Source organism: Zootoca vivipara, chromosome 3 (assembly GCF_963506605.1).
Source record: "Zootoca vivipara chromosome 3, rZooViv1.1, whole genome shotgun sequence".
Classification (NCBI taxonomy): domain Eukaryota; kingdom Metazoa; phylum Chordata; class Lepidosauria; order Squamata; family Lacertidae; genus Zootoca; species Zootoca vivipara.
In genome coordinates this window covers 31,344,789-31,367,257 of record NC_083278.1, presented here as the reverse complement: position 1 = coordinate 31,367,257, position 22,469 = coordinate 31,344,789, and the positions used below count along the sequence as shown (strand labels likewise).

The 22,469-nt window shown below is 43.0% G+C and overlaps 1 protein-coding gene across 24 annotated transcripts in view; it reads left to right on the top strand.

The window, feature by feature from the left end:
- Positions 1-12,974: 12,974 nt before the first annotated feature.
- The window catches only part of DST (dystonin), a 299,923-nt gene continuing 290,428 nt past the window's right edge, over positions 12,975-22,469 (top strand). For 10 of the 24 annotated variants that reach the window (XM_060272495.1, XM_060272492.1, XM_060272501.1 and 7 more), the window contains exons 1-2: positions 12,975-13,197; positions 13,753-13,814. In XM_060272495.1, coding sequence (XP_060128478.1) covers positions 13,017-13,197; positions 13,753-13,814 — 243 coding nt within the window. In that variant the 5' untranslated portion in view covers positions 12,975-13,016. The remainder of the gene's footprint in view (positions 13,198-13,752; positions 13,815-22,469) is intronic. The other 14 variants (XM_060272511.1, XM_035109746.2, XM_035109757.2 and 11 more) reach the window with 6 other exon arrangements.

Here is a 22,469-nt window from a genome sequence, read left to right as displayed (position 1 = left end):
CGAAAGGGCTTCTGGGAATTGTAGTCCGCTGGTGCTGGTTGGGTGCGGACTCTGAGGATCAGCTGACGACGTGACGTTTCGAATTGTTTCCTCTGCTGCTGCAATTGCTGCGCTTCCCTCCCCTGATGGAAGCGCCTAATCGCCGCCCTAAAGCATAAAGGAGGCTTGGCATGGGTTGCATCTTGAAGTAACGGATTTCTTACGGGCATGAGCTTTAAGTGCGGTCATCAAAGCCGGTGCACGAAGCGGCAGGAAAAGAGGGGTAGCGCTTCACCTGACGAAGTGGACTCGATTAGTTTGCGAAAGTTTGCCATGCTGTAATAAATTTCTGATGCAGGCTCGGGTTAAGCACCTAAAGGCTAATAGGAATTCCTAACCTTGGACTGGTCACAGTCTCTAAGCCTAACCTACCTCGCAGGGTTGTTGTGGTGAAGCTGCAATGAAGAGGGGAGAGGGGAACCATTTGAGCTCCTTGGAAGAAAGGTGGAGGGGAATGGATGAAATAATAACAGCATGTCTACATATTTGCATTAGGGTTTGTGTGTGCGTGCGTGCCATGGAACTAAAAATCGGAAAGTCCTTAGATTGTCAGAATTTTAACAAGTGTATGAGAAGATTAAACCCGCGAACAACAATCTCTCACTATATTCACGCAAGCGCACACATAGTCTTTTTTTCTGGCTTTGACTACTACCGTGCTGAAAAAATGTAATTCCTTCAAAAGGCTCAAGATGGCGCACATAGAAATATTTTTCTCTCTATACACCTCTCCTCATTAAAGGGTTTGGGACCAGGTTATCAAACTTCTGCCTTTCTGGAAACTGAATTCAATGCCATCATTTTTGTGACATGTGGATATTTGTGTACTTAACCAGTTTTAGGCAAAATGGAAACCAGTAAAGGAAGACTTGTATCCACTATGAGGCATTTTTAAAACATCAAAAGTGGGGGGGGGGATTCCCCGCCACCCCAGTCATGAATCTTCCCCACCCTGTGATTTCAAAAAGTGCCCTTATAATTCTGCTTGGCCACTTGTTTTACATTTAGTGAAATATAAAACCAAACAAACATGAAGATTGAGATCCTGTTTCAGTTCTTTGCTAGACTCTGCTTTAAGGATTTTCCATCCTCTTTTAATGAAACCAGTGCCTGTGTAACTGCTTGATTACACTTGTTTCTGTAAGAAGATTCATTTAAGTTTTCAAGGTCTTCTCTGCAGACTGGGTTGAGGAGAAGGGTGGACAAAGAACGGTGGTTTTTTTCTGAGTTTTGGAAGCCATCTTGACTACAAGCTGCAGGACTGGAGTACAGGCCTAGCCCAGCCTTCCTCGTTATTTTAAAGGATGAACCCTACTCCCCAAATTATAGTTATGGTATATTGGGGTCTTTCAAATCCACAAGGAGGGAGAAGCATATTAAAAACACCACCTGTGAGCCTTTCTAATTAGAATTTCTATACTCCAATTGGCTGCCCTGCTGAGAATCTTTCTTGGCCATCTTGCCTTTCAGGGTAGAAAGATTGGAGGGGGGGGGGAAATGTGTGAGGGAAGGGATCATGTACAACCCCTTCAACAGATAAATGGAGCAAAATAAAAATGTGGTTGTAAGCTGCCTTGAGTCCCTGTCAGGGGAAAAGGTGGGTAATAATAATAATAATAATACCTGTGACAATGATCTGAGAGTAAATTCTGTTGAACTCAGTAGGACTTGCTACTGAGTAAAAATGCTTAGGATTGCAGTGTAAGGCTGTGTAGTCTTTACGCAGTTCCCTGGGAGTAAGCTCAGTTGAATACAACGGAACTTAAGTCTGAGTAGACACGTAAGGCTCAATTTACAATAAAGGAATAAACACACCACACGTTTCCTAAAATAGATTGCTTGCTGCTGAAGAATTGCAATTAAAGAATTTAAAGTGGACTGGTTGCATTTCCCTTCAGCATTATAGGAAGGGCTTCGTATGTCAGCTTCCCTTCCGTCATTTGGTGCGTACTGTATTTTATTTTCAGTGTAAACAGGACTCCATCTTTGTACCTACACACAGAGAAAGAGACAGAGAGAGAACCATGGTTCCTGTTTCCAAAAAGGACTGAAGGAGGAGGGGTCTGATCTCTCCACCACTTTTTAATTGTTCTCCGAGAAGTGAAGGGGAGGAAAAAGGAAAACCAGGTCATTCTGGGATCAAATCAGAAACTGGGATGGCTGCTGTAATTCTGGACTGTCCCTCGAAAATCAGGACACTTGGAAGGTATGTTCTCCCCACAGTAGGCCCCTAATACATTGTGAGGACCTTTAGGGTGAGATGTAGTGAGTGATCCAAAGTCATCTAGTGGGGTTTATGACTGAGTTGGCCATAGTTTGACTCTTATCCTGCATGACTTTCAGTTAAAAAACTCACGAATAGTATAGCTAGAAAGACATCAATCTTGGGGAGTCAATGCCAGGCAGTACTGAGCTAAATGGAGTAATCACCTGGTTTCGTTTAAGGCAGTGGCTTCAGTATTAGGTAGTTTCATATGGTCATATTTTAACTTAAAATAGGCACCCCCAAACTCGGCCCTCCAGATGTTTTGGGACTACAATTCCCATCATCCCTGACTGGTCCTGTTAGCTAGGGATGATGGGAGTTGTAGTCCCAAAACATCTGGAGGGCCGAGTTTGGGGGTGCCTGACTTAAAACCATTGTATGTATGTAAGTTCCAGTTATTCCAATGCATCAACAGCCATAAATTGAATTGCTGAAACAGTTGTCACATCAATGTGGATTGTAGGAAAGCAATATAAAAGTGTTTGTTTGTTTGTTTGTTTGAAAAACCTCCTATTCCAGAACAGCCCTTTACTGAGGGATACTTGTTTCATAGATTCATGGTTTCTAGTCTTTTGCTATTTTTTTTACAAAGTAAATAACTGGGTTGGCATTGCTTTCTGGACTATGTAATTTACTTCTACTGTAATTGTCAGAAGGCTTTGTTTTGTAACATGCTGTACCTCTTACAAAAAGCAATGAATGTTAAGTTATGAAAATTCAGTTTACCAGTCATGTTTGGTGAAATTGGAAGATCATAAGACACAGCTGGACCCAAAGGCTTCACTAGAGATTATCAATTATTATTTCTAGGATAGTTTTGCATGCATACTGAAAGAAAATAATGAACTAGAGTAGTTATGGAGCAATGGATATGTCCTCTTTTTGTCCTTTAATTTCACATAAATTAAGTGACTAAACATGCTCAGATTACTTTACCTTATGCTGAGAAAAACATCAGCCAACAGTGTACGTGGGAAACCACACAACTATAATCATTAGCTGTGACATGAACACTGTCCAGTAAACAACACATAACTATACAGTCATACCTCGGTTTAAGTACGCCTCGGTTCGAGTATTTTCAGTTTAAGTACTCCACGGACCTGTCTGGAATGGATTAATCCACTTTCCATTACTTTCAATGGGAAAGTTCGCTTCAGGTTAAGTACGCTTCAGGTTAAGTACGGACTTCCGGAACCAATTACACTCATACTTCGGGTTAAGTACGCTTCAGGTTGAGTACTCCGTGGACCCGTCTGGAACAGATTAATCCACTTTCCATTACTTTCAATGGGAAAGTTCGCTTCAGGTTAAGTACGCTTCAGGTTAAGTACAGACTTCTGGAACCAACTGTGTTTGTAAACTGAGGTAGCACTGTACTTCAATTTGCAATGCTTCAGAGGCAAGAATAAAATCCTGCTTGTTGTGGAAATGTGTTCCTTTTTTTCAACTGCTGGGGATTAAAGCTCAGTTTTTGTTACACTTGAAATACAGAACGTACTCAAAAATATGTTTGACCTTTGTCGAGGACAAAGTTATTGCCTAAGTTGTATTCCTTCTTAAATTTCCCATGACACCATCCACAGAAAGGTGTGCTTGTGTGCCTTCAACAATGTAGGTACAGTAAATCCTAGAAATGCTTGAATCATGCCACTTTATGTCATAGAGCAGGGGTGGCCAACTCCTAAGAGACTGCGATCTACTCGCAGAGTTAAAAACTAGCAGTGATCTACCCCCTTTTGGGGGGGTTCAGGTGAAAGTTATTGAGCTTTTTTGGGGAAGGAAAGCCCTGGTTTTGGGTTCAGGGCTAAGTTACTGGGCTTTTTAGGGAGGAAGAAGGCCTGTTTGGGGGAAGCCAGTGATCTGCCAGTGATCTACCATAATTGTCCAGTGATCTACCAGTAGATCACGATCTACCTGTTGGACATGCCTGTCATAGAGTTAAATTCTCAACCAAGAGACACTGAACATTGCCAACAGCTCCTATTTGTTGCTGTTACCATTGTTCTGTTGGCAGGTTTCCTCTGTTTTGGCTTCTTTTAAACAGCCTGAGAACATAGACTCAAGAAATACAGACTCAAAATTTCTTTTCCAGCCTTTTAATAACATTTTAGTTTAATATCTATAGTAAATTGCAGAATTAATTAAAAAAATAGCATAAGCAAATAACCACATGCAACTAATGATAATAATAATAATAATAGTAATGGAAAGAATTAATTAGTAAATAAAAAGGAAGAGAAAGTGAGAATAAAAATACATTTAAGTATTTATTGTTCATTTACATAGTCCAATCCAATATTTAACAAAGTTCCATATACGAGATTGAATATTATCTTTTATGGTATTACAACAATAAACGTCTTCCATTTCCCATAAATAATTCACTATTAAATTGCCTGCCTTCCCTCACCCTGATTATATTAATTTAACCACATTTCCTACTTTTCACATTCTCATAAACCATCCATGTGGCTGCCAAGAAATGAGTTTTCATTTCTATATCCCCTGGCAATTCCAAATCATTTATATTTTCTAAAGATGCCTAAGCCTAAGTAAGTTATGGAACAACCTTCCTCCAAGAGGCATTCAAGAAAAATCTGTTATTTTTTAGATCAGATAAGGGAACTTGTGGCTCCATATGCTCTTGAACTAGAGGTTCCATACACCCTGACGATTGGCCATGCTTGCAGATATGTAAACCTGTCCTTAAAATCATTTCCAAGTTAGCTTCATCATCCCCCAGTCTATTCCACTCACACATTTTGGGCAGTGGTCTTTGGTAGTTGAGGACCAGACAATCATGTTGCACCTTCACTATATGTGAGGTGGAGCTTCTACGCAAAAGCCAGTTCACCCCTGAGTAACCAGTTGCTGTTGGAGGGCTGTCTCCATGTCCTGTTTGTGGGCTTATAGGATCATCTTATATGATCATCTGGCATTCCCTGTGTTGGACTAAACAGCTGGTTTCTTCTAACAATCTCTGTGTTGAAAAAGAGGACTGAAATGATGTGGAAAGGACCTCAGTGTGATCAAGCATTAGTGTGATGGTTTGGAGAGGGGACATGGCCTAGGGAGTTCCCACTGGCCAGATAGGGTGGCTAGAAGACCACATATAGCCCCTTGACTTGAGGTTTCCCACTTGTGGTCTAGAAGACCACTGTCTGCTGTAAGAGGAAGAGAATAAGCAAAATTGCTATTCATTTTCATACTTGGGCAAGTGCACCCAAGTGGAATGTGGTCACAGAAGCAGATGTGAATTGCTCATCTGTAAAGCTGAGCAATTTTCTTCTGTCTTGCTCCAGAGCAATGCACATTCATGCAAGCACTCATTACTGCTCTCCTTCCTTCCTTTTTCCAGGGTAAAGTTCCAGTTTGTAGACTCTAAGAACTCTTTTGGAATTTTATTTTTGAACCCAATATTGTACGTAAATGTTTCTCTGCTATATAAACAAAAGCTTTTTGCCTGTTAGAAATGGGAATGTAAACATACTTATCTTGAAATCCAGTTGACATTCGCTTGCTTGCCCACAAATGACTATGACCTGACCTTATCCTAGAAGGAGTCATAGTCATGTGCACATAATGTGCTGGGTGGAGATCTGGTGACTCCTCATCTTGTTGCTAGTTTTCTGGGCTTCTCGGAGGAGTAGATAAAAGTGTTCTGAGCACTAGAAGAACGCAGCTGATAAATAAACCAGAAAACAGTTTTCTAACTTGCTCTTAATCCAGGTTTCACACCACTGAAGCTTAATTACATTTTAGGGCAATTCATCACGTTTTCACAGTGCAATCCTATACATGTTTGCTCAGAAGCAAACCCCTATGTTGATTGGGATTACTCCCAGGTAAGAGTGCATTGGATGGCAGATCCCACACCCCAAACCAAAATTCCATTCATTTATGTCCTTTCTTAATACTATTGTGTTTTTAATTGTATTTTCCTTCCCACCGTAGCGGTTTGCACTTTACAGGCATTATTCCATCAATCCTCACCCTATTGAGAACCTAAAGGTATCTTGTCCTTTATTTGTGTTAGCAACAACAAAAGAATAAACATTTTGAAAATTAATTTTCACTAAATATATATATCACACATACATACACACAGAACATTAAATGGACTACAGCAGACTCTAGAATGTCTGAGATGGTTTTTGTTGCATGTTTGTTTAGCTTGCACTTTGTCCAGCATGCTTAGTAATAATCCTCAAGGAGCTACAATTTATGAGTTGGTTGTCTATATTATGGGGGGGGGGCTACCTTCTTCATCTGTTAGGATTTCACACCTGCATAGCACACTTTTCATACAATCAAGGGAATACCAGTGTTTCTGTTCCTTCTATACAAGTAGCTTTCCCGCCTTTATGAAGATAAAGTGAAGAGGTTTAATTTTTAAAGCATGCAACCCAATGAAGGGTGCATCACTTGTGGCGCTTCATTTGTGATCACCGCTCCCCTTGACTGATGGCAACTTCCACTTTAGATTTATACATAATACTACATTTTAAAGGACTTGTAACCTTGTGACTAGAGTTAGCATGATATATATTCACTTTGATTTGAAGCCATAGGAGACATGTGATGCTTCCTGGCAAGATAAGATTTGATTCCTATAAGATATGACACACCCATGAGCAGTTGAGGTGAAACCTTAATTCTATTCAACTTCATAACAAAAGAGCTTGATTTGAGCCTTCACTCCAATGCTTATGGACCTTTTGGAATATGCAAAATAGATGATGTTATAAGAATCAACTTCAGGTACTTTCTCCTTTCTTTTTTTTGTATCAAGTGAATCCTTAATACAATGCTTGTTAAAGTATCCCTGGCCCACTGCACACACCAATTAAAACCCATCCATTAAATAGTCTATCTGCAATAAAATCCCACATGTAGAATAAATTGCCAACCAATTTTTGAGCTTCTAAAGAGATTAGCCAGGAGAAGTTGGTGTAGACACCCAACGCCTAAGTTTATTTGGTTCAGAATCTTGTAATCAGCCTGTTTGGAAAAAAAGTTCAGCGGAAGGCAGTGCGTAATTACCAAGGAACATGCAGTGATAATAGTATGCTATGCAAACTGCAACAACCTCTCTGTGCTTCTGGACAGAAGTCAAGAGCCTACATGGCTGCTCTATGGGTGTTTGTATGGTGCCAATGAACCTGCTGCTTGTGCAGAGGCTGAGGTGAAAAGCAGTGCTGGCAATGGGACAGCAATGCTTCTGAAGGCTTAGAACAGCTTTTGCTCTCTCTCTCTCTTTTTGCCAGATTGAAGGCATGGAATGAAATGGATGCAAAATCAAGGACGTGGAATAAAATGGAAGCAAAATCAAGGATGTAGAATGAAACGGCTACACGCCTTTCTTCCCTTCTTATGTGTTTCCTGTTATGAATGAGTGGCTTTGGCTTTCCCCTCACTTCTATTGGTGCTCTGTTTCCTGTAATCTATTGTGACAAACCACTGGCCCTTAGGATAATACCTACCTGTCTTATGGCATCTTCCCTAGTGAGTGATTTAAAAGGGATGGAAGGATGGTACAAAATGTCTGAGATGCAGGAAAAGGACAAGGCGGGAAGCATTGCCTGTCAAGCCAGCCCATCCTTCACACATACACAGATAGGAATGGAAACTGACCAAAGAGCACCAGAAGGGTTTCTGTATCTCTATATTGGATTATGTTCTTTTCCAAATAAATGAGAGGGATTTCTCATAACATCATAAAAAGGCAAAAAACCTCTGTGCACATGAGGGCCTTGCAGATCATGTTTTTCATGAAACTTCTGCGAAATAGGTGTTTTACTTTCTGTCATAGATTGTATTAGTGTTTTATTTCAATAGATTAGGGGTTTTTTTTGTGTGTGTGTTGTTTCATGTATTTTAGCTGCAAGTTTCGTTGTATACTGCTTTTAGAGTTATTTGATTAAGTATCAGAGTCAAAAAGCGCACTACAACCACAGAACCACCTTAGGGACGTGTTGTTGTTGTTGTTGTTTAGTCATTTAGTCGTGTCCGACTCTTCGTGACCCCATGGACCATAGCACGCCAGGCACTCCTGTCCTACACTGCCTCCCGCAGTTTGGTCAAACTCATGTTCGTAGCTTCAAGAACACTGTCCAACCATCTTGTCCTCTGTCGTCCCCTTCTCCTAGTTCCCTCAATCTTTCCCAACATCAGGGTCTTTTCCAAGGATTCTTCTCTTCTCATGAGGTGGCCAAAGTATTGGAGCCTCAGCTTCACGATCTGTCCTTCCAGTGAGCTAGGGACGTATTACCCTGGCTTAATGTGATCTACCTATGTGTTTCCGGTCTCAAACTTGACATGTTGCTTTAAAACCTTAAAAGGCTTGGGACCTGAATATGTGAGACACTACCTCTCCTCCATCCCAACCATATGTACTCTCCTTGGCACTCCATTCACCATCAGGTGTTGCTTCAGGTGCCTCTGCCAAAAGAAGTGCAACAGACAGACCCTTTGTGGGCGTGGTTTCTGTATTGCAATACTTAAAATGCCTAAAAGCTATAAACAGCACACAAAAAAACTTCTCTTTCAGCTAACCTAGTTGATGAGCTGGTGCAGTTATTGCCTGGCGCTTTTAATTTTCTGGCTCCACCCTCTTGATTGCTGAATCCTTGTCAATTGTTTATATTTGTTGATTTTATTTGTAAGTTGGTTAGGATTTTGTTTTATACAATGTACTTTAAAAAACAACAACATATGGATAGTTAGCCACTCTGGACTGTCCTCAGACAAAAATGGTGTGGGTATACATTTTAAAAATAAATACATACCTTAGATTTTTTGTTTGTTTGTTTGATGTCAGCTTTAATGTAAATAAGTTGCTTTGAGTTACTTGGGGGGGGGGAACCCATGAAAACCTAGTAACCCAGTAAGTTTAATAAAAAATAAAACACAATCCACTTTTTAAAACAGGGAAGGGGAACCCCAGCCCATTGCCCTCAATACAAACCCCTCACTGCCCCTACTTTGCACCCTCCTTGAATTTTTGTGCCTGGCTAGAATATGTCATTGAACTTTTAAAATGTGCTTTTCATGCTCAGATATAAGTTGTATGGGGTGTGTGCATGTACAAACATACTGTACAAAAGTAAAATTCACATTAATTGCTGTGCCCAATTTTGCAGCTGGCACCACCCATCACAGCCATTTACCTTCGTTCTCTGACATACACGTTTTAGTTGACACAACTCATCGTCCCAAAGATTTAGTATATGTATGCAGGTAAATATTTTACAACTTCTCATCTTCCAATACAATCAAAGATGGGAGAGAAAGAGAACCAGAAAAGTTACTTGATCCCACAATATATTGCAGCAAAGCACTGCAGGAAGGGCAGAGTACAGGAGCCACACATAATCTGCCTCACCTTGAAGTAATGGCAATCATATTAACCATCTCAGAGAGACATGCACACATTCACAGAGTGACTGCAGTATGCTGCAGTGTACAGAAACCTTGTATTTGTCACACCATGCAATGTACCCTCAATGTATCTTCAGAAACCAAGCCATGAATCCACAATGCAAGATATACCAGTGACCATTTATAATACAATCCTGCTGCAACATACTAGGTGAAAAAGCAGAGTTGTATAAAATGCTAGGTGACTTAACAGCACTATTCTGTACACGTCTACTCAGAAGCAGGAGCCACTGAATTCAAAGGGGCTTACCTGCAGGTAAATGTAGGAATAAGATTGCTAAGGCTGCAATCTTAAATACACTTTTAAAGGAGTGAACCCTACTAAACATAGTGGACCTCAATTCTGTGTAAAAGTGCACTGAATTGTATCAAATGCTACAATCTCTCCCCCTGCTCCCACTAACTTGCAATGAACTTCCACTGAGCAATGTGACATGTAACTTCTCTGTAAATGTGCACAGGAACAGGGTGCAATGCAGGTACCACCAACATGACGTACGAGTTATTTAGCTCTAGCATTTTAATCCAAATGTACTTGATTGCTACTGTATGTAATACTGTTTCCTAATCTACTTTGATATGGAGTTATGTGCTTTAAATATATACTGCCTGCTGAATAAACACTTTGTATTTGCACTGTTCCTATCAGATAAAAAAAATAAAACTGGGGTGACAATTCGATTGGTGTTGCACAGCAGATTTTATTATTTCTAAGGACTTACAAATAGATGTTTCCCTATGATATGTGGCCATGAAGTTGGTGAAAAACCCAACAACCCTGATTATCAATCCACATAGTAGGGATCAAATGGACAAAAAAAAAGAGTAAATATTTCTGCAATGCATTTTCTTGTCAGCAAGGAGGATACATCAAAATCTGTAATATCTAAAATATATTTGCTGTTAAGAAACTATCAAGAAGGCACAATTGCATCATAAATATTCCATCACATATGACCCATTCAAGGGTGGTGGCAGCTGTAGATTCAGGAAATTGCAATTCACTACAGGATGATAGTGTAGGAGCAAGATAAAGTGTAACATGTCTGATGTTGCTGCAGCAACATGGGAGAACTAGGAACTTCCCCTATCAGTATTTAAAATTGCCTAAATATGAATATCACTGATCTTTATCAAGCATGCAGTGTATGTTGCTATGTGGAAATACTGTAACATAAATGGGTCCTGCAACAAAATGTTGCAGCTTTAAATTCTGCTGTTCCATTCCATTCCTCCTTTCTATGTTCTTCCCCCTTTCTGATAGTATTTCAAGGCCAATGAGCATGCTTAATCCTCATTGGGCTGTTGCAGTGTTTCCTCCCTCTCTCTGTGTGTGCCTTCCCCCTAAATGGTGCTTGTTTTTTTCTTGGTTTTTTGCACTTCTGCAGATCTTGGGAGTTCCTTCAAGCCTGCTGGCAACTCCTTGAGCATTGGGTGGTGCTGTTTTGACTACATGAGCAGTAGCACTCCACACCTGAACCTCAAAAACAGGAGGAACGACTCTTTGCTGGGGACACCTGTAAAGGCTCTTTTGCATCAAGAGCTTTTTGAAAGGAAGCTGCAAGCTGAGCCTGAAGCCAAAAGACAAAGTGTCTGACAAACATTTTGCTCATGATGTGCCATAACGCAAATCCCCTCCTCTTCCCGAAACTGGGTCTTAAATAGTATTGTCCTGCTTTTGAGCTGTAAAAGCAGGCTTGCAGGCCAAAATCCTGTTAACTGCCATGGTCACGAAGAGCCATTATATAAGGAAGAGCCCTTCCTTAATAAACTGACAGCTTGCTGCTGCCCTTGCAAGGGAAGCAAGCCCCACCGATCATAGTGGGGCTTACACGAGATTGCGCTGCCAAATCCACAAATAGGCTCAAGCATACAGGCACTCCTTTGCGTTTTTAACAGCGCACGCCTACCCAGAAGCACGTTCCCTTCAACTCGATTTATCCTCGGAATTCTGGAAGGATCACAGGCTAAAAATCAGCTCGACTTCCAAATGCACCCTTTATCGCAAGAGAAGAGACGCCTGTCTCCCTGCCCGTCTCTCCACACGTGCAACGTTTAGAGCGCGGGGGAGCAAAAAAAAAGCATGACGTTCATTAGCCAAATCACTGAACTTGAGGAAGGAAATGTCCATCTGGTTCTTCCCCTGCCTGACTTTCCGCTTGCCCTTGCTTCCCAGCTCCTCGCCGCCGTTGCCTCCTTTTCAGAAGCTGCAAGCGGGGGGCGGATCGACTCTCTTAATCCTCGAGGAAGTGAACAGCAGCAAACCGGGGAGGGCAGCGGATCAGGACGACTGCGGCGACGTGCCTGCCCAGCTCAGCCTCGCTCGCCTGCTGTGGTGGATGATGCCTTCCTCTCAGGACCCAGCAGTGATCCTCTTCTCCAGCAGCAAGGCTGCCTCTCCCCTTGCCCCACCATTGCTTGCTCGCACCTTAAAGCAGCCATTTTCACTCTGCAGCAGCCTGTGATGTCATCAACCACCGGGCAGCCAAGTCCCCCCCCCCGCAGCACCGCAACACTCCCCCCCACAAATCCCCCTCGCTCGTGAACAGCCAGTAGTAACAGCAGTAGGAGCGGCGGCGGCGGCGGCAAACTTTAGGAATCGCCCCTTTCTTTCTCTCCTCCCTCCTCTTCTGCAAATCGGTTTCCTGATGGGCAGCGGTGGCAGCAGCAGCAGCAGCCATCTATCCTCCGCCTCAGCAGCGTTCTTGCTACAGGGCATGGCTGAGATGCAAGAGCTGGAGGCGCACATCAGCAATACCGGGCTGCAAAATCAGCTCCGGAGGGGTGCCCTCTCCCTGTCTCCAGGCAGGACTGCAGCTTAGGTGTTGCTGCTGATCCATCTGCACTTGCTCTGTCCCTCTCCATCTCTCTCCCTCTCCCTCACGCGTGGAAAAAAAAGCAAAGCCAGAGGAAAAAAAAATCCCCTGCTGTGTGAGCTGCTGTTGCTGCCGCCTTCTTGTCTGCTGAGTCATGGATTGAGGGTCCCTCTCTCATCGCGGAAATCACTGACACGTCTCAGAACTGGGTCTGCTGCAGCCATTGAGGAGCCCTGATTCCGGGGCCACAAGGACCAAGCCAGGAGAATGCTCCTCCTCCTCCTGCTCCAGCCGTCTACATAGGCAAGTTTGCCCTTTGCAGCGTTTTCTCGCCAAGGTTCCTGTCCTTCCTCCAGGCTCATTCGTCCTCATCACCTTTTCCTTAACACCCCCCCCCCCCAAAACCAAATTCTCCCTGGAAAAGAAAGCAACCCCCAACATACTCTTGAACCATGATCGCCGCCGCTTTTTTAGTTCTGCTGAGACCTTACAGCATCCAATGTGCCCTCCTCTTGCTCCTTCTGCTGCTGGGCACCGTCGCCACAATTTTATTTTTCTGCTACTGGCACCGCAAGCTCCAGAAAGGGAGGCATCCGATCAAATCGGTCTTTTCCGGGCGCTCAAGGAGCCGAGGTAAGAGACGCAGTGCCTGCCTGGCTGGAAGCCTTTTGCCAAAGGGGGACGGAGGAATTCTGCTTCTTCAGAGGGAAGGAGGGAGCGTGTGCTGGAGGGGGGTGAGGGAAGGGAATCCCCCGTCGCCTGCCCAAGCTGTGATAGTTAACGACTTGCTGCTAATGGGAGAGCTCGCCCACTCTCCGGATCTCCCCGGATTATTTTTGGGGAAAGGGCTTTTAAGAGACTGCGGCAGCCTAGTCTCCACCCCATCCCGTTAACGAGATCATAAGATGCTGCTGGGTGGGAACCCCTCTCGCTGCTCAAGTACGTTAGAACTTTCCCATCAACTTCTAGAGAGGAGGAGGGAGAATTAAGATGTACATGATGGCTGCTCAGCACAGAGACTTCACATCATTTCAGTGGTGACTGTAGTGATGAGGATTAGCAAGAATAGGAACACTGAGCAGACAGACGTGTACAAGAACTTAAAATTACTTTGAAGTGCAGACAGATGCAGTTCTGCCCTTTTTTAAAAAACAACAACACCACCACAATTCTCCTTTTCATTTCCAGATGCTGCAATGAGAAGCCACCACTTTCGCTCCGAGGTAATTTACTTAGCACGCAATCTAAAGGTCAGAACAAGTTTTGTTACCAAAATATAAATCACTGAATATCTGTCTATATATAAGAGCACTTGCCACCTTAAAATAAGTTTTGCCTAATACATTTGTCTAATGCTGTTTTCTTGTTCACTAATACAGTATATTGATTCTTTGAGTACCTGTGTATGTAAAAATGGCTTTATATAGGAAGATATTTCAATAAATGCAGCTATTAATAGTAGCAAAATGGAGGCAAAAGGGTTGGCATCAGATCCATGCATAAATCAGCTTTTGCTTGTTTCATCACCAATCATTAGCTATATATTGCCACCCTACAGTTTTGCGTTTCAAACTTCATATGAAAACCCAAGTAAAAGGAGCACTGAAAATGTTTAAGGAAGTAGTACTGACTGTTTGTAGGAAAGAGGATTGGTACCGGTAGCCTTTCAATTTATGACTGCCATCATACCAAAACTATAGAGAGTTCTCAAGCTTTCAATGACCACCTTGATTTCAGAAAGTTTTTTTTCTTTTGCTGAGGAGAAGCAAGGAGCAGAGACCATTCCACAGTCTGTCTCCTTTGTTCATTTTCTGTAATACTTCTTGCATTAAAAATAAAATAAAAAAACTTCACCAGTCAGGCATTCCTGGCTTCCTGCTACAGATTTAAGGAAGCAGAGCACATCTAATCTTCTCACAACCTCTCAAGGTTATTTGGTGCTTCTGGCACTTAATAATTCTTTTTTCCAGTGATTTCTTTTTCTTTTTGCATTCGTACATTTAAAAAATTCTTTCAAAGCAATTTGCTGGGGGATCCTATTCTAGAGGGACCTCTCCTTTGTAGAACTGTCCCTTTCTTATACAATAATGTTCAAGGACAATTGATTCTCTATTAAAATTGCCTCCAAATCCCACTGGATAATTAAAACATTTATCAAGTAACTTTCCCCCTCTGTGTAAAGTGACTGATTTGCATATCTAAAGCCAAATCTGGAGATTTGAGTTGGGGCTTCATTTAACATTTCCAGTTCAATTATTAATAGTTAAATAACAACTCTTATTTCTTTCATGCAGCCCAATCCTAGGCATGTTTACTCAGAAGTAAATTCCAATGCATTCCTACTTCCTGATAAATGCACTAGCCTCACAGCCTGTGATAATAAGCCTATTAACCCTCTGTTTTAAATGGGCTTTAGTCCCATTCAAATGTGGCTACATTTGCAGGCCTAGCTACTTAAGTGCCATCTTCCTTCCTTGGGAGCAAGGTCTGTTGGACTTATGCCTGAATAAACATACATAGGATTGGGCTGCACAGGATCAGTCTACTAAAAGTTAAGCACAAATCCCATTCATTTCAGTGGTAGAGCTAAGCAACTGAGGGAATTTTCCCCATTGAAATAAATGGGACTGAAAAGTGTTTTGACTGGCTGGGTCTTAGTACCAGCAATTTGAAATGCCGTAGTCCTATTGATCACTAATGATCAATAGGTGATGTGAAATGTTCAGAGGTGTTGGACGGCGCTGACCTTAAAGGTAAAGGGACCCCTGACCATTAGGTCCAGTCACGGATGACTCTGGGGTTGCGGCTCTCATCTTGCATTATTGGCTGAGGGAGCCGGCATACAGCTTCCAGGTCATGTGGCCAGCATGACAAAGCCCCTTCTGGCGAACCAGAGCAGCACACGGAAACGCCGTTTACCTTCCCGCTGTAGTGGTCCCTATTTATCTACTTGCACTTTAACGTGCTTTCCAACTGCTAGGTTGGCCTTACTGCCCCCTAAACCACCCACCTGCAGGGCTGTCCACCCACGAGACAAAGTGAGACAACTGCCTCAGGTGGCAAGATCCACAGGGGCAACAGATCCAGCCTCCAAGGAATGCAACAGCTGTGGTGTGCTCCTTGGAGGCCAGATATGCCGCCAGTGTGGTGTAGTGGTTAAGAGCGGGAGACTCGTAATCTGGGGAACCGGGTTCATGTCCCTGCTCCTCCACATGCAGCTGCTGGGTGACCTTGGGCTAGTCACACTTCTCTGAAGTCTCTCAGCCCCACCCACCTCACAGAGTGTTTGTTGTGGGGGAGGAAGGGAAAGGATAATGTTAGCTGCTTTGAGACTCCTTTGGGTAGTGATAAAGCGGGATATCAAATCCAAACTCTTCTTCTTCTTCCTGGGAACCACTTGGCAAATAGGAGAGGCTGCTGCTCTTTTCCCACCCTTGTTCCCAATGTAGATATTCATCCCCACCCCCTTGTCCCTGATGTAGATCTTTACTCACCCCTTCTCCCCGGCTGGTGGTTTGCCTCAGGCGCTTGGGCTGGCCCCACCCACCTGCCAGGAAGCTAGCTTGTTTCCTCTGCCCCTCCTCACAAGCCACTTCTGGAGAGGCGACGTCTAATCTGTGAATTTCCAGAGGACAGTCCTGCCCTGCTTTGCTAAACCTTATATTTCCATATGTAATTTGTTGTATGTAGAGGATATGGTTCTATGCACAGCTACTTATAACTAAGCCCTCATAGAACTCAGTGACTTACTTTTGCTTAATTTTTTTATAGCAAGGGCTTTTTTTGCAGCCCAAGGGTCCCATTCCCTTCTGGACAACCTTCTATGGGTAGAGCAGCAAATTTTACCTTTATATAGGTAGGCTAGATTCCACACTCAGACCCCCCCCCCAACTCTCCATCCAGGCAAGCAAGAGCCATTATCAGAGTTCAAGGACCCATTCCAGCCAGAAGAAAACAGTGGGGGTGTGAAGCAGGGCTAGTGAGGGGTGTGGCCTGGGGAGCATTCTGGGGGCCTGATGGAGAGGTCAGGAGGGCCGCATTCACCCTGAGGTTCCCCACTCATGTTTCAGAATTGTACTGCTGGGGATACGCTAACAAAAGGACATGGTGACTTATAGCATTGCAAGTTTATATGATTAAATCAAAAGTCAGGCTGATTCTGCCTTATCTCAAATTAACTGACTTGGAACACATAGGCTTCCACGTTGTCACTTCTAAGGAGAATATTTGTTTAATGTTTAATTGCTTTACTTTAAATTGTGCATAACATTATTTTCCTACATCGAAACTCCTTGAATAATTGAGCAGCTTTTTTTAAAAAAAACTTTCAACAAAAAAGCACATTCAGTTTTTACTAATCCTGTCACCACCTTCTTTATTCAAAATTAATAATTTTGCAATCACACACAGATTTTTTATATCCGTATGTCAGTTTTTCTGCTGTTCTATTGTTTAGCTGCACCATATTCTGCATTTTTATATTTTATTGTCAAGTGTTGGTTTTTATTGGCGATTATAAGCTGCTTTGCGTGGGAAGTTCCTCAAAAAAGCAGGGCATCTAGGAAACAACATGGTGGTTTTGAGCATTAACTATTAATCATTTGAATTGTATCATGTATCATGTGCGTATATTGAATGGATTCTCGTCTCCAAAGAATAATGATCAATATTACAAAACTACTGGCAAATGTTGAATGGTGGGTGTTTTGTTATAATAAGAAAATCAGTATTGCAGTCCAAAGTCCATTCCTTTCAGTGGAATAAGTGAAGTGGGCACCACACCCTTTATGACATCATAAGTTATGGTGTCAGCTGGAGGCCACAATTTTGAAATTTCTAACTCCCTCCCCTTCCCCCTCAGCTGGGGCACTGCTGGAACCGGGAGGCAGCAGAAGATGATGGAAAATCTATTTTAGTGAGGCATGGGTTAAGATGTTGGATCTCCAGTCCTTCCTTGCTTATCCAAGTGGCTTTTTAAGGAAAGCTAGTTGCTGGCCAGGACCATAATGTGTGTTCTGGCTCTTACAGCCAAATAACCACAGTCAGAATTGTACTCTGCATGATGTTTGATGTACTGTAGTTACTTGTGAGTGAGTCGGTTAGCGCTGGTTTCTTTTTTAGTGGAACTTACTTCCAGATAAATTTGCTTGGGGTTTCTGCTTTAGCCTATAGTTTCCAAATATCAGGTATTATAAGATCTGGTAATTTCAGCGGGTTGTGGTCTTTTGAGAAGGACAGGGCACCAGCCATGACTTTCTTTGATGTCTAGCCATGATTTTCCTTAAACTTTGAAACTGCTGCAGCAGCACAATTCTCAGGAAAGGTAAGCTGCTTGAAGATTGCAGCCTTAGGCTACCATGCTGCACACAGGGCTGCTCAAATCCCATTGACTTCAGTGGGATTTAAAAGCAGTTGAATTGTGTATGGGAGGGCAGCTGTAGGCAGTAAGTCCCATTGACTTTCAATGAGACTTAGCTTCCTAAGTGCCTTGGGAAATAGATTTTTCAAAGGAAAGAATTGCAAATGAGGCCAACTCCCCCTCCTCCAGCTTTTACAATGGTTGAAATGTATGCATCTGTGTAAACATATTTAGAACTCAGTAACCAGCACAAAATTCTGAGGCTCCCTGTGGAGATAAGAGTTCCCCACCGGGCTGGTTTGAACATGGGTGCAGCAGAGCACATACTGCTGTTTAAACATACACACATGTCCAGTGAAGTGATGAAACATCCACTAGCTCCATATATCATACCACAGAGTATTTAAGATGACATCAAGAAGTTGGCACTCATCGATCCAAGGTTGCATGGCTGTGTGCTTGTCTTCAATTGACTACAAGGAGCAAATGAGATGGCTAAGGGAAGACAGTAAAAGGCCTCTAGGTCATTTATAGCCTGCCATGGTTTTCTATTGTACACTTCTGGCTCTCAGTCAATTAAACCTGTGGAATGCAGTCAGTGATTAGGGTTGTGCACAGACCCCCAATCCACCCTGTGGCTTGGATTGGGCGGATTTCATCCTGTGATGCCCTAATCCAGTCGCGTAGGTGGCCAGGGGCGGTGGGGGCGGTCCGCACCGGGAGGGGGGGCATAGAGCACTACGGGTGTCTGTAGGGGCAGCACAAGACTCTGCAGTGCAGCACACTGGCTATTGTGTGTTGGGGGTTGTGATTCTGGGCAGCAGGGGTGCTTGTGGTCAGCAAGGTGGTTGCTGGGCATTTTGGGTGCTGTGGGGGGCGGCAGAGCTTAAATCTGTAGCTGCCCTCAACAACTTTGGTCCACCCCAGGGGTGGGGTTTGGTACACCTGAATCCACCCCCAACGTAATTTTAAATTCCTCTTTTAACACATTGGGTTTTGAAAAGGGCCAGGGGGTTGTACCAGTACTCTGCAGGATTGGACCCTACCAGCTGTTAAGTGGAAGGAACCATTCCTGTTGAGTTCTGGTCCACTAGCTCCATTGCTAGTGGTTTCCCTGCACATGAAGGAAAACGCTTGTGAAGGAGGAAGACCCAGCACACTGCAGAGGCTCAGTTTCTCCTGCCTACCAAGTGGTCAGCAGGAGGGTTTGATCCTGTGAGGTACTGCTTCACAAGTGGCGTTTCTGCATGAAAGCCACTTACAAAGCAGCACCTATACCCTACAAGATTGATGTGGAGTGCAGGCATTGATCTTGTGGGGCAGGGTGAAAGTCACGGTGTTGGGCCTACCTCCTCTTGGGAAGAGGCACCCACCAGTTGGGTAGGACTTGACCTTTTTCCTGTGGTTTTCCCACCTTGCACTCCTCTCCTTTCTGTCCTGCCCCGACAGCTACAGAGTGTTCTGGGCTTATCCAACCTGACTCGCAGTGGCTTGTGGCTGTCCCTACCTGACTTGCCCAAAGTCCTCCTAATATGTCTGATTTGGCTTGGGGTTTTGGCCTTGGTTGAATCTGGCGCACAGCTCTGACAGTGATAAGGTGTGGACTGTGGAGGGCAACCAGAGATCTGGTATCAGAAATCATGAGTACATCATATGACTGCAAAAGCATTATCCTAACTTATATCAGAGTCTGCTCTGTTAAAGTCAGCAATCCATGGACTCTCCAAACAGCAGCAGGACAAAGAAGCTTGTGTGCAAATTTATTCTTCAGACAAGGCATTGCTGACGTTATCAGTGTCCATGATACTGCTTTTTATATATCTAATCATTAGTACAATGTAGCACAATGCAAACACAATGCATCAAACTAAATTGGCCAATTTTTGATTACCACCAAAGCCCCTATATATACTGGGACTAAATTCAAATGGTCTTCTATGTTACACAGTTAGCAAAATAATGCAATCAGTAGGTCTTAACCATGAGCCTGGGAACATCAGGGTTGCTTGGTTTGGGTGCATGGTTTAGTCGTGCCTGAGCTTTAAGACAGTAAGTAACAAGTAGAGCCTGAAACAAAATATTGCAGTGCAGAGTGTTCCTGTTCAGGATTTCCATTCACCTCCCTTCACAACAGACACTTTCAATCAAGCATTCAATGGCCTCTCATCACACTCAATCCTCACTGAGCTGTTTTGGGGTTCCACCTCCTGCAAGAGCAGCCAAACCTTCTCTTAATGGGTGGGTATGAATTGGGTGGAGGTGTCCCTCTGCTCAGCTCTGCTGCCTAAGCATCACTCTGCTGGCATGGCACCTCAGCTAGGTGAGTGTGTCACTGATAGGATGCCCACTGACAACAGGCATCAGGGACCCCAAAATGGGGAATTCTGGAGCCGAGGAGGGTCTGAACAGGTCTGGTCCCATTGCTGTCATGCAACAGCATCGGTCCTGATCATGCCCCCACCAAACTTCTGCTATTACTGCCTGGCCCTACCACTCTGCAAAGGCCTTCTGGCTGAATCTGGATTGAGTCCCAAGTGTTATTTTTCCAAAAATATTTTTTGTACCTCTGTAAACTTTGTGGTTCTCCCAAAGCCTGTTGATGCCTCCTCCTTGTGCATTTTGAAGAACTGATTTCACTGTGGATATATAGTATGGTGGTGGTGGTGGTGATATCATCATCATCATCATCATCATCGACAACCACCATAATGTCTATGATCTTATGATGTATGTCTTTCCCCAAGGAGAAGTCGGAACCAGATCCCCTACCTTTGGCTTGGAGGGAAAACAGTTTTAATGTAGGCTTGAGCCACAGCACCTCACCTTTTAGAAATTAGGATTTGGGTGTGAATTCATGTAACATACATGAAAAGGATTGTAAGGAAGTTGTGTTGTAAATTAAGTATTGGTATTCTTAAAGTGACTGCCCTACAAATATATATTACCTATTTGAATTGCTTTAATCTACTAGTTTGGAAGTTACTTGATTATATCCATAGTGAAAAACTCTTCTGGAGCCGCTAACCTCTCTGGGAACCAAATTATCTTCTAAACTGTGATCCCAGTTCATAGGTCACTAGACAGCCATTAATCTCTCAGTGAACATGTGGGGTGATGATGTGCGAGAACAGGCTTTTTAATAAACTCGGATAAAGCCATAGAAAATCTGATCCTACATCCCAACGTGCCAATACATTTCAATTGGATTTATTATTCAAAGGGAGAGAAATGTTCAGTGTTGTAGCCTAAAACATTTTGTACCATACAGCAGTGCCCAAGATGAGTTATTCGTGGCAATTGACCTGGTTCAGCTGTCACTTAAGGGCTTTTTGATTTAACAGAATTGCTAGTGACAGGATTTTGCTCCCTGCGTAATGGATCCAAATTTGTATTTGTTATTATCCTGGTTGCAGGGAGATGACTGCGCATATTTAGTTTTATACTGAAGAAATGCATTTTGGTAGTATTTGCATTTCACAGACTTTACATCTGCTGCTTAGCCTGTTGAAAAGTTACTGTCACTACAGGGGATGACATTTATGTATTCAGTTGTCGTGTAGATAAGATGCTTATGCATGTCTGGTGCAAAAAATAGGTCACCCAGGGAAGCAAACGGAAATAAAAAAAATCCTATTGGTAATGTTCATAACAGAAAACTCAAACTGCTGAATGTTTAGCTCAGTATATTCTTCCCCACAACCTCTTCATTTTTGACAAACAGAGCCTTCTTCCCTCGTACAAAAATTGGTAAAGCCACCCTCTGTGTGTGACCCATTATCACAGTCAACCCACTTTCTGCTTAACAGGACAACCAGCTAAAAATATAATTCTTGTTGCCACTACAGAAAATGAACGGCCTTGGAAGTCTTGTGCTATAATTCAGTAGAAGAATCCCAGGGTTATTTATAAGCAGCTGAGTGTACAACTAACTCAGATGAAAAGGAAAATCAGAAAAGCCTCTAAGCTGAATTATAGTTCTGTGTCTGATTTGGGGAAAGTGCATTCAAGGAGAGACACAGACAAATGCAAGCTTCTGTCTATTCAAAGGATTTTTTTTTTCAGTAGATGGAATCAATTGTATTTGGACACATTTCTGCCTTAGGGTGTTGGAAATGCATTCCATTAAGCGTGGAAGGTTCAAGGAACAAGGTCAAGGGGGGAAATGTTTTTGAATATGAAAATAAAAGGTTTCCCTGCAATAATTTGAATAAATCCTGCTGTAGGTAGGAATTAATATATGTGTAATATAGAGAAGTACTGTACTCTCAGCCCCACATAAAGTTTTATCTCTTATGATGGACATAATTTCAGCCAGCGATGCTGTGCAAATGGCTAGCAAGATATCAAGGTGGGGTGGGGAATTGTTGCTGGACTTCTAACACCCAGCCACTTTGACCAATGGTCAGGGGTGATGGGAGCTATTGTCCAGCAGTACCTAGAGGTTCACAGGTTCCCCATCCTGACACGTGGATTAACTTTAAAACACAAGAAATAATTGTTTTCTCAATTGCTCATTCACTTTAGCTCTTATGATAGATGTGACTGG